Below are 13,155 nucleotides of genomic sequence, written 5' to 3'. Positions count from 1 at the left end.
CATGTGGCTGTTGTGTTTTACTATTTATTGTTATGTTTATTATTTAGTGTTGCATTTTGTTATATTATGATTGCATTGCTGCTGGGAAACGCTGTCTCATTCTGCCCTGCAGAGCTGATGTACGGTTAGAATGACAAAAAAGTTTTTTGAATCTTGAATCTTGAATCATTGGGGAGGAGATACTGAAGGTGCAACACTCAACATTTCAAAAAGTATTTTCCCCGCCACCATCCAATTCCTGAACATGTCTCTGAACACTACCTTATTATTTATTTTTATTGCACGATTTGTTTTTGGAATTTACTGTCAGCCTTGTACCTCTGTAGTCTTGAGTTGAATTGTGTTTGTTTTTATTTTCCAGAAAGGGACTACAGTAGCCTCTGTGAGAAGCAGCCAATTGGCAGGCACCTATTCCGGCAGTTCTGTGAGTCACGACCCGATTTGAAGAGATGCATCGAGTTCCTGGATGCAGTGGTAAGGCTTTAATCTTAACCAGCATTTCAATCCAAGATAAAAGGCTATGACTTGCCTACTTCACTTCCCCCTTCTGATCGTGGCTTGATCGGTAATAGTTGTCAATAATTATTTACAGTATGGTTTCAATGAGTGAATCGAAACCAGCTCCTGAAATGATGCAGGGACAATCCAACAGCTGGAGACTGGATGTCACAGTGAATCAGAATTAGCTCCATTATCACTGACAGGTGTTGTGAAACTTCAAAGTTTCAGGCTGAGATCCTTCATCAGGCCCAAAACATTGACTCTTTATTCCTTTCCATAACTATTGCCAGACCTGCTGGGTTCCTCCAGCATGTTGTGTGCATTACTCTGAATTTCCAGCATCATCTGCAGAATCTTTTGTGATGTGATGCCTGTTGTTTTTTGGCAGCCATACAGTGCAATATAATTTGTTACGTACCCCGTAGCTGGGTCGCCAAACCAGCAGAAATGGATCACTCAGTTGGAGTCTGGATTACTAGAACTAAGAAAGTTTTATTAGAGAAACAAGCAACACAGTACTCTAATCAAAAGGATAATGAATGCAACAGTTCAGCAATGATAAACAGACATGTACACAGAATTCAGATAACAGGATCAATCAAGCTCTATCATTGTCTAGGGGCAAATGACCAGTTTCAAAGTGACACAAAGTTCAGTTCAGTTCGCAGTAATCGCTGCCGTGGGAGATGGACAGTGTGGGGGAAGGAGAGAGAGAGCAAAAACGAATGAATATTCAACACAGCTTCCACACAGACCTTCGCAGTCAGCTGTCGGGCGAGTCCTTTGTGATGTCATCTGAGGTCACCGACCGTGACCCCTCCGTTTCCAGATACGATCGTTTCCCTGCGCTGAACCGGGCACCCAGGCAAGGGTGGACACACACCAGGTTCCCGCCGATCGTGCCTTTCCACCCTGTGCGTTTATGGCCCGGTACTTCCCACCGACTTGTGAGAGACGCACCGCTTCCAGGGTCTTGTTACCTTGGGTGTCGTGTGTGTGTTGCCTTAGCAAACCTGTCCCTTTTTATCCCCCTGCTGGGGTATCGCCTGTCCATCACTTCAAACAGTTCAGGGATCAAAGGGGGAGCCGCTCTTGACAGCTCTCCTTCTGTTACTCTCTCTCCCGTCCCTTCATTACACATCTCCAAATGCTGCTCCATTGTTTTCCTTATCTCTCTCTCTCCTGAAGACAGGTGGCAGACCAACTGCTGATCACACAGGACAGCTAACATCTTAATCTATGTGTATTCTTGTCACAAATTGAAAACAATAATTTACAAAAAGAAGTATAAAAAAAGAAAAAAAGTAGGTGAATAAGTAATTGAAAAAGAGCAAAATAATAAATGAGGAGGTATTTATTATTCATGGACCATTCCGAAATCTTCTAGTGAATGAACGAAACTGTTCCTAAAGTGAGTGGGTGTGAGTGTGTTTCTGTCTGTCTGCTGGCTTCTGTACCTCCATTCTGATGGTAGTAATGACAAGAGGTCATGTCCTGGAGGGTGATGGTCCTTATTGATGGATGCCTTGAGGCATCACCTTTTGGAAATGTCCTCGATGGTGGGGAGCCGGCTGATTTTGCAGCCCTCTGCAGCTTTTTCCAACCTAGTGCATCACAGCCTCCATACCAGATGGTGATGTAACCAGTCAGAATACTTCCACTACTTCTGTAGATGTTTGTTGGTCTTTGGCAACATTCCAAGTCTCCTCAAAATCCAAATGAAATATAGACAATGCATCAGTATGGTGGGTCCAGGAGAGATCTTCAGAGATGTTGACACCAGGAACTTGATGCTGCTCACATTTTCCACTGCTGATCCCTCAATGAGGACTGGTGCCTGTTCCCTCGACTTCCCCTTCCTGAAGTCCACAATCAGTTCCTTAGTCATGGAGCTCCCAAGACATGATTTCAGTCCTTTCAGCTGAGACAATACTTCACCTGTTGGGGTTGCCTACTGTATCCAGTGCTCTCAATGCGGCCTCCTGTACACTGGTGAGACCTGACGTAAATTGGGAGACCACTTTTTGGGCGCCCCTGCTCCATCCGCCAAAAGTGGAATTTCCCGGTGGCCAACTATTTTAATTCCTATCCCCATTCCTGCTCTGACATGTTGGTCCATGGCCTCCCCTTTTATCATGATGAGGTCACCCTCCGGTTGGAGGGGCAACACTTTATATTTCATCTGGGTGACCTCCAAACTCATGATGTGAATATTGATCTCTGCTTCCAATCATCTTTTCCCCTCTTCCTTCCATCTTCTTCTATTCCCCCTCTGGCCTCTTACCTCTTCTCCTCACCTGCCTATTACTTCCCCACCCCCTCCAGTGCCTCTTCTTCTTCCCTTTCTCCCATAGTCCACTCTCCTCTCCTTTCAGATTCCTTCTTCTCCAGCCCTTCATCTTTCTCGCCCACCTGGCTTCACCTATTACCTTCTAATTTCTCCCCCCACCTGGCGTCTTATTTATTCTGGCGCCTTCCCCCTTCCTTTTCAGTCCTGAAGAAGGGTCTTGGCCTGAGATATCGACTGTTCATTCATTTCCATAGATGCTGCATGACCTGTTGAAGTTCGTCCAGCATTGTGTGTGTGTGTGTGTGTGTGGATTTCCAGCAACTGCGGAATCTCATGTGTTTATGGGTTCAATCCTGACCTGAGGCAAGGGTCAACCTCATTTACATATATTTACATGTGTTAGGAATTTGTGCTGGTTGGAGCACGGCTTGCAACAAAAAAACAATATTCGACAATTATACAGAATAAAGAATTATATAAAAATAAAGTTAGAAGTACAGATATGGAATACGATAACGTCAAATATGGGTGCCACAGTAGCGCAGCAGACAGCACAACATAGTTACAGTTTGGAGCCTTCTGTCGTCCAGAGTTCAATTCTCGTGCAATCTGTGATCCACTTGAGTTTCCTCGTACCAATTGGTAGGTAAATTGGTCATTGTAAATTGCCCTGTGATTAGGTTAGTGTTAAATAGATAGGTTGCTGGATAGTTTGGCTCGTTGGGCCGGAAGAACCAAATTTAAAAAATTTTTTTTTAAACTCCCAAGATTTATTAACAATGTAAGTAGCATTATCAAAATTGATTTGAAGTGTTTACAGTAGAGTGTAGTGATGGGGGTGGGGGGCTAACTGGTTGATCAGATTAACTGTCTGGGGAAAGAAACTTTTAAGCTGGCGTGAAGTTTTTGTTTTAATAGCATATAGCCCCTTGCAGAAGGGAGCTTTTGGAAAAGATAATTCGCTGGGTGGGTAGTGAACGCAAAAATTTCAAAGTTCAAAATAACTTTATTATCTAAGTACATATATGTCACTGTACCATTCCCTGAGATGCATCTTCTTGTAGGCATTCATATCAAACAGTGGAGTGGACATGATGGGCCAAGTGGTCTTCTTTGAAATTTATTTTTTATTGAAGTTCATCATCAAACAAACATTTCCATAAGATGTATTTCAGATATTGTACATATATATCATATCATCATATTTGCCACAAATCTCCACATAATATTTATCTGAGGTATACACCTATAGAAAAGACAGGAAAGAAAGAACAAGCAAAAGGAGAAAAATATGTACAAGTAGGAAGTGATCTTTTTTTTACAACATATTCATTGATTTGTGAAAATAAAATCAGGCCTATGAGGTGTTATGTAGTTGAACCATTTTTTCCAGTATGAATCAAATTGTTCCAACTTATGATTAACAGATGCTGTTATCTTCTCCATTTTGTAAATGTCCATTGTAATTTCCATCCACGCGTTTAAAGTTGGGCTCTCCTGTGATAACCATTTCCTGGTAAGTCTTTTTACCAGCCACCAGCAGTATATTCCATAGAAACCATAGAAACTACAGCACAGAAACAGGCCTTTTGGCCTTTCTTGGCTGTGCCAAACCATTTTCTGCGTAGTCCCACTGACCTGCACACGGACCATATCCCTCCATACACCTCCCATCCATGTATCTGTCCAATTTATTCTTAAATGTTAAAAAAGAACCCGCATTTACCACCTCGTCTGGCAGCTCATTCCATACTCCCACCACTCTCTGTGTGAAGAAGCCCCCCCAATGTTCCCTTTAAACTTTTCCCCCCTCACCCTAAACCCATGTCCTCTGGTTTTTTTTCTCCCCTTGCCTCAGTGGAAAAAGCCTGCTTGCATTCACTCTATCTATACCCATCATAATTTTATATACCTCTATCAAATCTCCCCTCATTCTTCTACGCTCCAAGGAATAAAGTCCCAACCTATTCAACCTTTCTCTGTAACTGAGTTTCTCAAGTCCCGGCAACATCCTTGTAAACCTTCTCTGCACTCTTTCAACCTTATTTATATCCTTCCTGTAATTTGGTGACCAAAACTGAACACAATACTCTAGATTCGGCCTCACCAATGCCTTATACAACCTCATCATAACATTCCAGCTCTTATACTCAATACTTTGATTAATAAAGGCCAATGTACCAAAAGCTCTCTTTACGACCCTATCTACCTGTGACGCCACTTTTAGGGAATTTTGTATCTGTATTCCCAGATCCCTCTGTTCCACTGCACTCCTCAGTGCCTTACCATTAACCCTGTATGTTCTACCTTGGTTTGTCCTTCCAACGTGCAATACCTCACACTTGTCAGTATTAAACTCCATCTGCCATTTTTTAGCCCATTTTTCCAGCTGGTCCAAGTCCCTCTGCAGGCTCTAAAAACCTTCCTCACTGTCTACTACACCTCCAATCTTTGTATCATCGGCAAACTTGCTGATCCAATTTACCACATTATCATCCAGATCATTGATATAGATGACAAATAACAATGGACCCAGCACTGATCCCTGTGGCACACCACTAGTCACAGGCCTCCACTCAGAGAAGCAATTCTCTACCACCACTCTCTGGCTTCTTCCATTGAGCCAATGTCTAATCCAATTTACCACCTCTCCATGTATACCTAGCGACTGAATTTTCCTAACTAACCTCCTATGCGGGACCTTGTCAAAGGCCAAAGCACAGGTATTCATTAAATACTTATCTCTTTTCAACCATTCTTGAGGTATATACCCAAAATATATGGTCTTACTTTCTAAGGGTATTTCACATTTAAAAATGTCTTGTAGGGCATTGTGTATCCCACTCCAATAGTCTTTGATAATGGGGCAATCCCAGAAAATATGATAATGGTTTGCTTTTGATTTCCACAATTTCTCCAGCAAACAGGGAGGTTACTATCATAATGGGATTTCTGAGAGGGTGTAATAAAATGTCGTATCAAGTTTTTCCATCCAAACTCCCTCCATTTCTGTGAACTGGTACACTTCCATTGATACCTCCATATTATTGTCTATTCTTCCTCAGATATAATTATCCCTCCTTCCTTCTCCCATTTTGTTTTAATGTATGAAGTCGAATGTGTTTTAAGATTTGACAAACTCTTATACACGCTTGAAATGATTCTACTACCGTTACCTGAATTATATGCTTTTCCAAATAGCTCTATCAAACATGTACTTGCCTTGGTTACATTTTTAACCCTCCTATTAACATACTGTCACATCTGTAACTACCGATAAAAGTCTTGTTTTTCTAATAGGTGTTTCTCTTTAAACATTCCAAAACTGAACAGTGTTCCTTCTTTCATTGTATTGCAAAGAACTGTTATTCCTTTAGCTGTCCAGCCCTTAAATTCAGCATCCAGTTTATTCGGTGTAAAATCCGAGTCATATGCACACCATTTAAGAATTGCAATATCTCCCTCTAGTTTATATTCTTTTATAATAGTTTTCCATATTTTAAGAGTCCATTTCACCCACGGGTTATCAATAGTATTTTTGTAACTTTGTAGGTTGTGATCAGCCAAAGTTGCCTGTAGGGGGATGGGAAGTATCCCCTCCTCAATGTTTTTCCATTGAGTGTCATATGATGGGTTGCACCAGCATATCACAGCTCTCAACTATGCTGCAAAATAATAATCTCTAAGAAAAGGTATGCCCCATCTCCCCTTTTCCTTGGCTAATTGCAAAGTTTTGAGACGAACTCTTGGCCTTTTACCTTGCCATATATATCTTGATAACATTTTGTCCCATTCATTGAATTGAATTGATTCTGATTAGTAGGGTCTGAAAGGGATATAATATTCTGGGCAATATATTTATTTTAATAGATTCTATCCTTGAACTAAGACTAAAAAAAGGAGTTAGGTTCCATCTTGTTATATCTTCCTTTTTTTTATATATAGGCTGATAATTGCATTCTGATAATTTTGCCAAATTTTTGATGATGCCCAAATATTTGAAATTCTCTGCTTGCCATGCCCAGGGATATCTACTTTCAATTTCTCTTGGTGGGCTATAGTTATATGAAAATAATTGAGTTTTATCTATATTGATCTTGTATCCTGATAATTGACCATATTGTTCAAAGGATTGTATCAATTTAGGTGAAGAGTATGTTGGTTGCCCTAGATAGATCAAAATGTCATCTGCGCAATAGGCCAATTTATGCTCTGTCCCTTTAATAGCAATTCCCCTGTTATCTTCATTTTGTCTGATGTATTAAGTTAATGGTTCCAGATATAATGCGAAGAGTAGTGGTGATCATTCACAACCCTGTCTCGTGCCCCTTTCTAGGGTAAAACTATTCGATAAATATCCGTTGATTTTAATCCTAGCAGTAGGGTTGTCATATAGTGCCTGTATAGTTTTAATAATTGTGTTATGGAAACCAAATCTATGAAAACTTTGTAAAGAAAATTCCAATTAACCGAATCAAATGCCTTTTCTGCGTCCACGCATATCACTATTGCTTCCATTTTATTTTTTTGTGTATGATCCATAATGTGAAGTGTCCTTCAGATGTTGTCTTGAGTTTGGCTTTGTTGTATAAAACCTGTCTGATCCTTATGTATCAGTATGGGTAGAAACTCTTCTAATCGTTTGGCCATGATGGAGGTAAATAATCTATAACCTACATTAAGAACAGATATTGGTCTAAATGACCCACATTCCATTTTATCCTTGCCTTCTTTCGGTATGGCTGAGATTATCGTTTCCTTCCAGCTGGTTGGCATTTGTGCCTTTTTTAGAGCCCAGTTCAGTGTGGGGAGTAAGACAGGAATTAACTCATTTTTAAATTCTTAGTACCACTTTGCCATATATCCATCTGATCCTGGTGACTTGCTTAATTTAAGCCTACTAATTGCAGCTTTTAGTTCAACTTCAGTTATGTCAGCAGTCATCGTTCTATTTTGTTCTTCGCTTAAAGTGGGTAACTCTAGAGAATTCAGGAAGGTGTCAATTTGGGTTATGCTTCCCCCTGGAACTTTGGAATATAGAGTTTTGTAAAACACTTCAAAAGCTTCTTGAATTTCTCTTAGCTTTTTTTTTCATTTTTGTTCTTGGATCCCTAATTCCATGAATTGTATTTTTTGCTATCTTTTTCTTCCGTTTCCACACCAGTATTTTCATAGACTTAGATCCACTTTCATAATGTCTCTGTTTCAGAAACATTAATTTTTTCCTGATTTCTTGCGTAGCCAAACTATTAATTTCATTCCTAATTTTAAAAATTTCCTCTCATGTATCCTGTGCCAAATTCAATTTGTGTTTTTTTTCTAGTTCCTTCAGCCTATTTTGTAATTCCTCTAATGTTGTATTCCTTTTTTTTCTTATATGAAGATATCGCTATAATTTTCCCTCCTGAGACAGCCTTCAGAGTATCCCACAGAATGGGAGGTGAAACCTCTCCATTATCATTGAATTCTAAGTAAAGACCAATTTCTTTTTTAATTTGTTCCTTAAAATAGGGATCATTGAGTAGACTTGAATTTAGTTTCCAAATAGTTTTCTTTGGTTGTAGGTCAAAATCAACAGATAAATATATTGGTGCATGGTCACTTACATCTATTGTCCCAATTCCACTGGTGTTTATTTTGTCTTTTCCAAATGTTTTGAAATAGTCTATTCTTGTATGTACAGATGGATGTTGTCTAGATGGACTTCAGTAAGGCCTTTGACAAGGTTCCACACGGAAGGTTAGTTAGGAAGGTTCAATCGTTAGGCATTAATATGGAAGTAGTAAAATGGATTCAGCAGTGGCTAGTTGGGAGATGCCAGAGAGTAGTGGTGGATAACTGTGTGTCGGATTGGAGGACAGTGTGTAACGGTGTGCCTCAGGGATCTGTACTGGGTCAAATGTTGTTTGTAATACATATTAATGATCTGGATGATGGGGTTGTAAATTGGATTAGTAAGTATGCAGATGATACTAAGATAGGTGGTGTTGTGGATGATGAGGTAGGTTTTCAAAGCTTGCAGAGAGATTTAGGCCAGTTAGAAGAGTGGGCTGAAAGATGGCAGATGGAGTTTAATGCTGAAAGATATGAGGTGCTACATTTTGGTAGAACTAATCAAAATAGGACATACATGGTAAATGGTAGGGCATTAAAGAATGCTTTAGAACAGAGGGATCTAGGAATAATGGTGTATAGTTCCCTGAAGATGGAATCTCGTGTGGATAGGGTGATGAAGAAAGCATTTGGTTTGCTGGCCTTTATTAATCAGAGCATTGAGTATAGGAGTTGGGATGTAATGTTGAATTTGTATAAGGCATTGGTAAAGCCAAATCTGGAGTATTGTGTACAGTTCTGGTCACCGAATTATAGGAAAGATGTCAGTAAAATTGAGGGAGTACAGAGGAGGTTTACTAAAATGTTGCCTGGGTTTCATCTCCTAAGTTACAGAGAAAGGTTGAACAAGTTAGGTCTTTATTCTTTGGAGCGTAGAAGGTTGAGGGGGGACTTGATAGAAGTGTTTAAAATTATGAGGGGGATTGATAGAGTTGATGTAGTTAGACTTTTTCCATTGAGAGTGGGGAAGATTCAAACAAGAGGACATGGGTTGAGAATTAGAGGACAAAAGTTTAGGGGTAACATGAGGGGGAACTTCTTTACTCAGAGAGTGGTAGCTGTGTGGAATGAGCTTCCAGCAGAAGTGGTTGAGGCAGGTTCTATGTTGTCGTTTAAAGTTAAATTGGATAGATATATGGACAGGAAAGGAATGGAGGGTTATGGGCTGAGTGCAGGTCAGTGGGACTAGGACAGGGTAAGAGTTTGGCACGGACTGGAAGGGTGGAGATGGCCTGTTTCCGTGCTGTAATTGTTATATGGTTATATGGTTAATAAGGGGGCAGAATAATGAGTGTAATCCCTTCTGTCGGGGAAAGGGTCCCTTCATATCTCAATTAAACCAACATCCTCAAGAAGTGTATTAACTCTCTTATGGAAGGATTTTGTTTCGTTGGTTTTTCTATTGAAAGAGTCTAACTGGTTGTAACTGTAAATTTAAGTCTCCCCCTATATCAGGAGACCTTCTGTTTCCGTTACCATAATATTAGTAATTTTCTGAAAGAAACTAATGTCACTTCCTGGGGGTGCATATATATTCAATAGAGTAACTGAATTTCCATCTATATTCCCCCTTACCAGAATATATCTGCCCTCCTTATCTCCCATTCTGAATACTTTTTCAAAATTTAGCATGCTTGAGATAAGAACAGCAACTCCTCTTCTATATCCTGATTTATATGAAGAGAAAAACAAATTAGTGAAGCCCATCCTTTTTAGTTTTCCATGCTCATTATCACTTAAGTGAGTTTCCTGTAAATATACTACATGGACTTGTTCTTTTTTTTTCATCTTTGATAGAATTTTACTGCGTTTGATTGGATTTAACAGCCCATTGACATTAAAAGAAATGTATTTTACTTTGTCCTTAGCCATGTGTATTTATCTGTCAATATAACACTGAAATTAGCAGAATAAAACTTAATCAATCTACTCCCTGAACAAATGAGAACCAAGAAACGCGAATAATTTTAAAAAAAGGCAACGAAGGTGTGATTCCAAGGCTGAAGTCTCTAGTAGCTGACCCTGGGTTGAGGTAGAGGAAACATCTAGCCATGGGGGATAGCCCCTCCTCCCTGTGAGCTGGGGGCCCTTGTTACAGTACTCATAAAAGTAAGTGAACAAGTCTATGTCCATTACACAAAAAAGATTTCCCTGTGTATTCCTCCCATATATATATATATATATATATTTTCTCATTTAGGTGGGGAAAAGAAGTGAATGAATGAATTAAAAAAATTGAGTAATATAAAATCCACATTATAATAAGTATTTCTTGAAATAGGTATAGCACCGTCTATTTTTGCATCCGTTTATCTTATCAACACTTTTAAAGTTAGCAAAACTTTATGGCTGTTCTGAAGGGGGTGAGGGCTGTCTTTGGAAAACTCTCAGTCTCTTCCTGATAATCTCTCGCCCTCCTCCCATCCCCTGCTTTCTCGGTTCTCTTACTATTTCCCAAGCAGATCGGGATAATTGCTCAGCCAGGCTTTCCCTCGGTTTGATCACGCTGACGGGCAGCCCTCTGCTCCTCATGTCTGTAGTCGCCTCTTCCACTGCCTGATACAGTTGCATACCATCTTCATAAAACACCCGCAGTTTAGCAGGGTACAGAGTTTGGAATCTAATCTTTCCTTGCTTTAATACTCACCTTACTACAGAGTATTCTTTACGTTTCTGCAGGACCGCCGGAGGGTAATCTTAATCGAAATATATTAATTTCCCATCCAAAAACACCCTCTTTTTACCCCACGCCCTTCGTAGAATCTCTGCCTTGGCATTGTATCGAAGGAATCTAATTACTATTGAGCGTGGCTTATCTTCTCTGTCTCCAGTAGGCCTCGGGACGAGTACACGATGCGCTCTCTCAGTTTCAAGCTCCATAGTGGAGGGAATCTCTAGCGTGTCCCGCAGTAACTTTCCTACAAGCTCCATCATAGACAAACCCTCCGCTCCTTTGGGAACATTGTATATACTGATATTTTTCTGTTGTGATCTTCCCTCTTGGCCAATCAGTTTACTTTCTTGTTGATTTAATATTTTTATTGTCTTACTTAGTATCTGTTCCACGTTTCGCACGCGATCTTCCACCTTCTCAATTTGAGTCTCTGCCACCACTATATTTTGATTTGATATCGGCGAGCTGTGACTTGATATCATTGATTTGCTGTTTTATATCTTTTTGGAATCCCCGTATCTCTTCCAGAATTTTTAGCATATTTGCTGCTTCGCCTGAACGAGGCCCATCGTCAGCCTCACTAGCACGCGTTCGGGTAGGAGAGCCGCAGGCTGCATCTCCCTCGACTATAGGCTCCGCAGTGAGGCTTTTTTAATCTCTATTCTCTTTCCCCATTCTTGCCCCCCCTTATCAATTCAGATATTTCAGATCTTTGATGGATTAACGGGGCAATATATGCGTTTTTCCAGAGGAGCTATTGATTTAAGCTGCCATTCTGGACGGTGACGTCACCAGAACCTGGGCCATGTGGTCTAATTCTGCCCTTCCATCTTGTGGTCTTAAATACAAAGAAACACGATAGAATCATTGAAAAACCACACACGATAAAGAAGTCCCAAAGTGCAAAAGAGAACGAACAGTGAAAATACTGTACAAAAAAAACACTCAAAATAACAATAATAATAAATAATAAATATCTAGAACATAAGTTATGTATTCCACTCTCCTCTCCTACCCTTCCTCACAGTCCCCCACCCTGCTCTCATGACTATACCCCTTCCCCACACGAAACCACCACGGTGAGCTTCACAGCTCTACAGGTGAGAAGACAGCTGAAACGTCTCAACCCAAGCAAGGCTGCAGGACCGGATAGTGCCAGTACCAGGGTGCTCAAAGCCTGTGCCCCTCAGCTATGTGGAGTACTTCGCCATGTATTCAACATGAGCCTGAGGCTCCGGAGGGTTCCTTTACTGTGGAAGATATCCTGCCTCGTCCCTGTGCTGAAGACGCCGCGCCCCAGCGACCTCAATGACTACAGACCGGTGGCACTGACCTCCCACATCATGAAGACCCCGGAGAGACTTGTTCTGGAGCTGCTCTGGCCTATGGTCAGGCCACACTTAGATCCCCTCCAGTTCGCCTACCAGCCCCGACTAGGAGTTGAGGATGCCACCGTCTTCCTGCTGAACCGTGTCTACGCCCACCTGGACAAGCCAGCGAGCACTGTGAGGGTCATGTTTTTTGACTTCTCCAGTGTGTTCAACACCATCCGCCCTGCTCTGCTGGGGGAGAAGCTGACAGCGATGCAGGTGGATGCTTCCCTGGTATCATAGATTCTTGATTACCTGACTGGCAGACCACAGTACGTGTGCTTGCAACACTGTGTGTCTGACAGAGTGATCAGCAGCACTGGGGGTCCACAGGGGACTGTCTTGTCTCCCTTTCTCTTCACCATTTACACCTCGGACTTCAACTACCGCACAGAGTCTTGTCATCTTCAGAAGTTTTCGGATGACTCTGCCATAGTTGGATGCATCAGCAAGGGAGATGAGGCTGAGTACAGGGCTATGGTAGAAACCTTTGTCACATGGTGTGAGCAGAATTATCTGCAGCTTAATGTGAAAAAGACTAAGGAGCTGGTGATAGACCTGAGGAGAGCTAAGGTACCGGTGACCCCTGTTTCCATCCAGGGGGTCAGTGTGGACATGGTGGAGGATTACAAATACCTGGGGATACGAATTGACAATAAACTGGACTGGTCAAAGAACACTGAGGCTGTCTACAAGAAGGGTCAGAG

The 13,155-nt window shown here is 41.1% G+C and overlaps 1 protein-coding gene across 1 annotated transcript in view; it reads left to right on the top strand.

Annotated features, from left to right (window-relative positions):
• Positions 1–13,155, top strand: part of grk4 (G protein-coupled receptor kinase 4) — a 185,187-nt gene that overhangs the window by 120,661 nt on the left and 51,371 nt on the right. The window contains exon 3 of the mRNA XM_063049532.1: positions 362–474. Coding sequence (XP_062905602.1) covers positions 362–474 — 113 coding nt within the window. The remainder of the gene's footprint in view (positions 1–361; positions 475–13,155) is intronic.

The sequence above is a fragment of the Mobula hypostoma genome, chromosome 5 (assembly GCF_963921235.1).
Source record: "Mobula hypostoma chromosome 5, sMobHyp1.1, whole genome shotgun sequence".
NCBI classification, from domain to species: domain Eukaryota; kingdom Metazoa; phylum Chordata; class Chondrichthyes; order Myliobatiformes; family Myliobatidae; genus Mobula; species Mobula hypostoma.
This window is presented reverse-complemented; position numbering and strand designations above follow the sequence as displayed.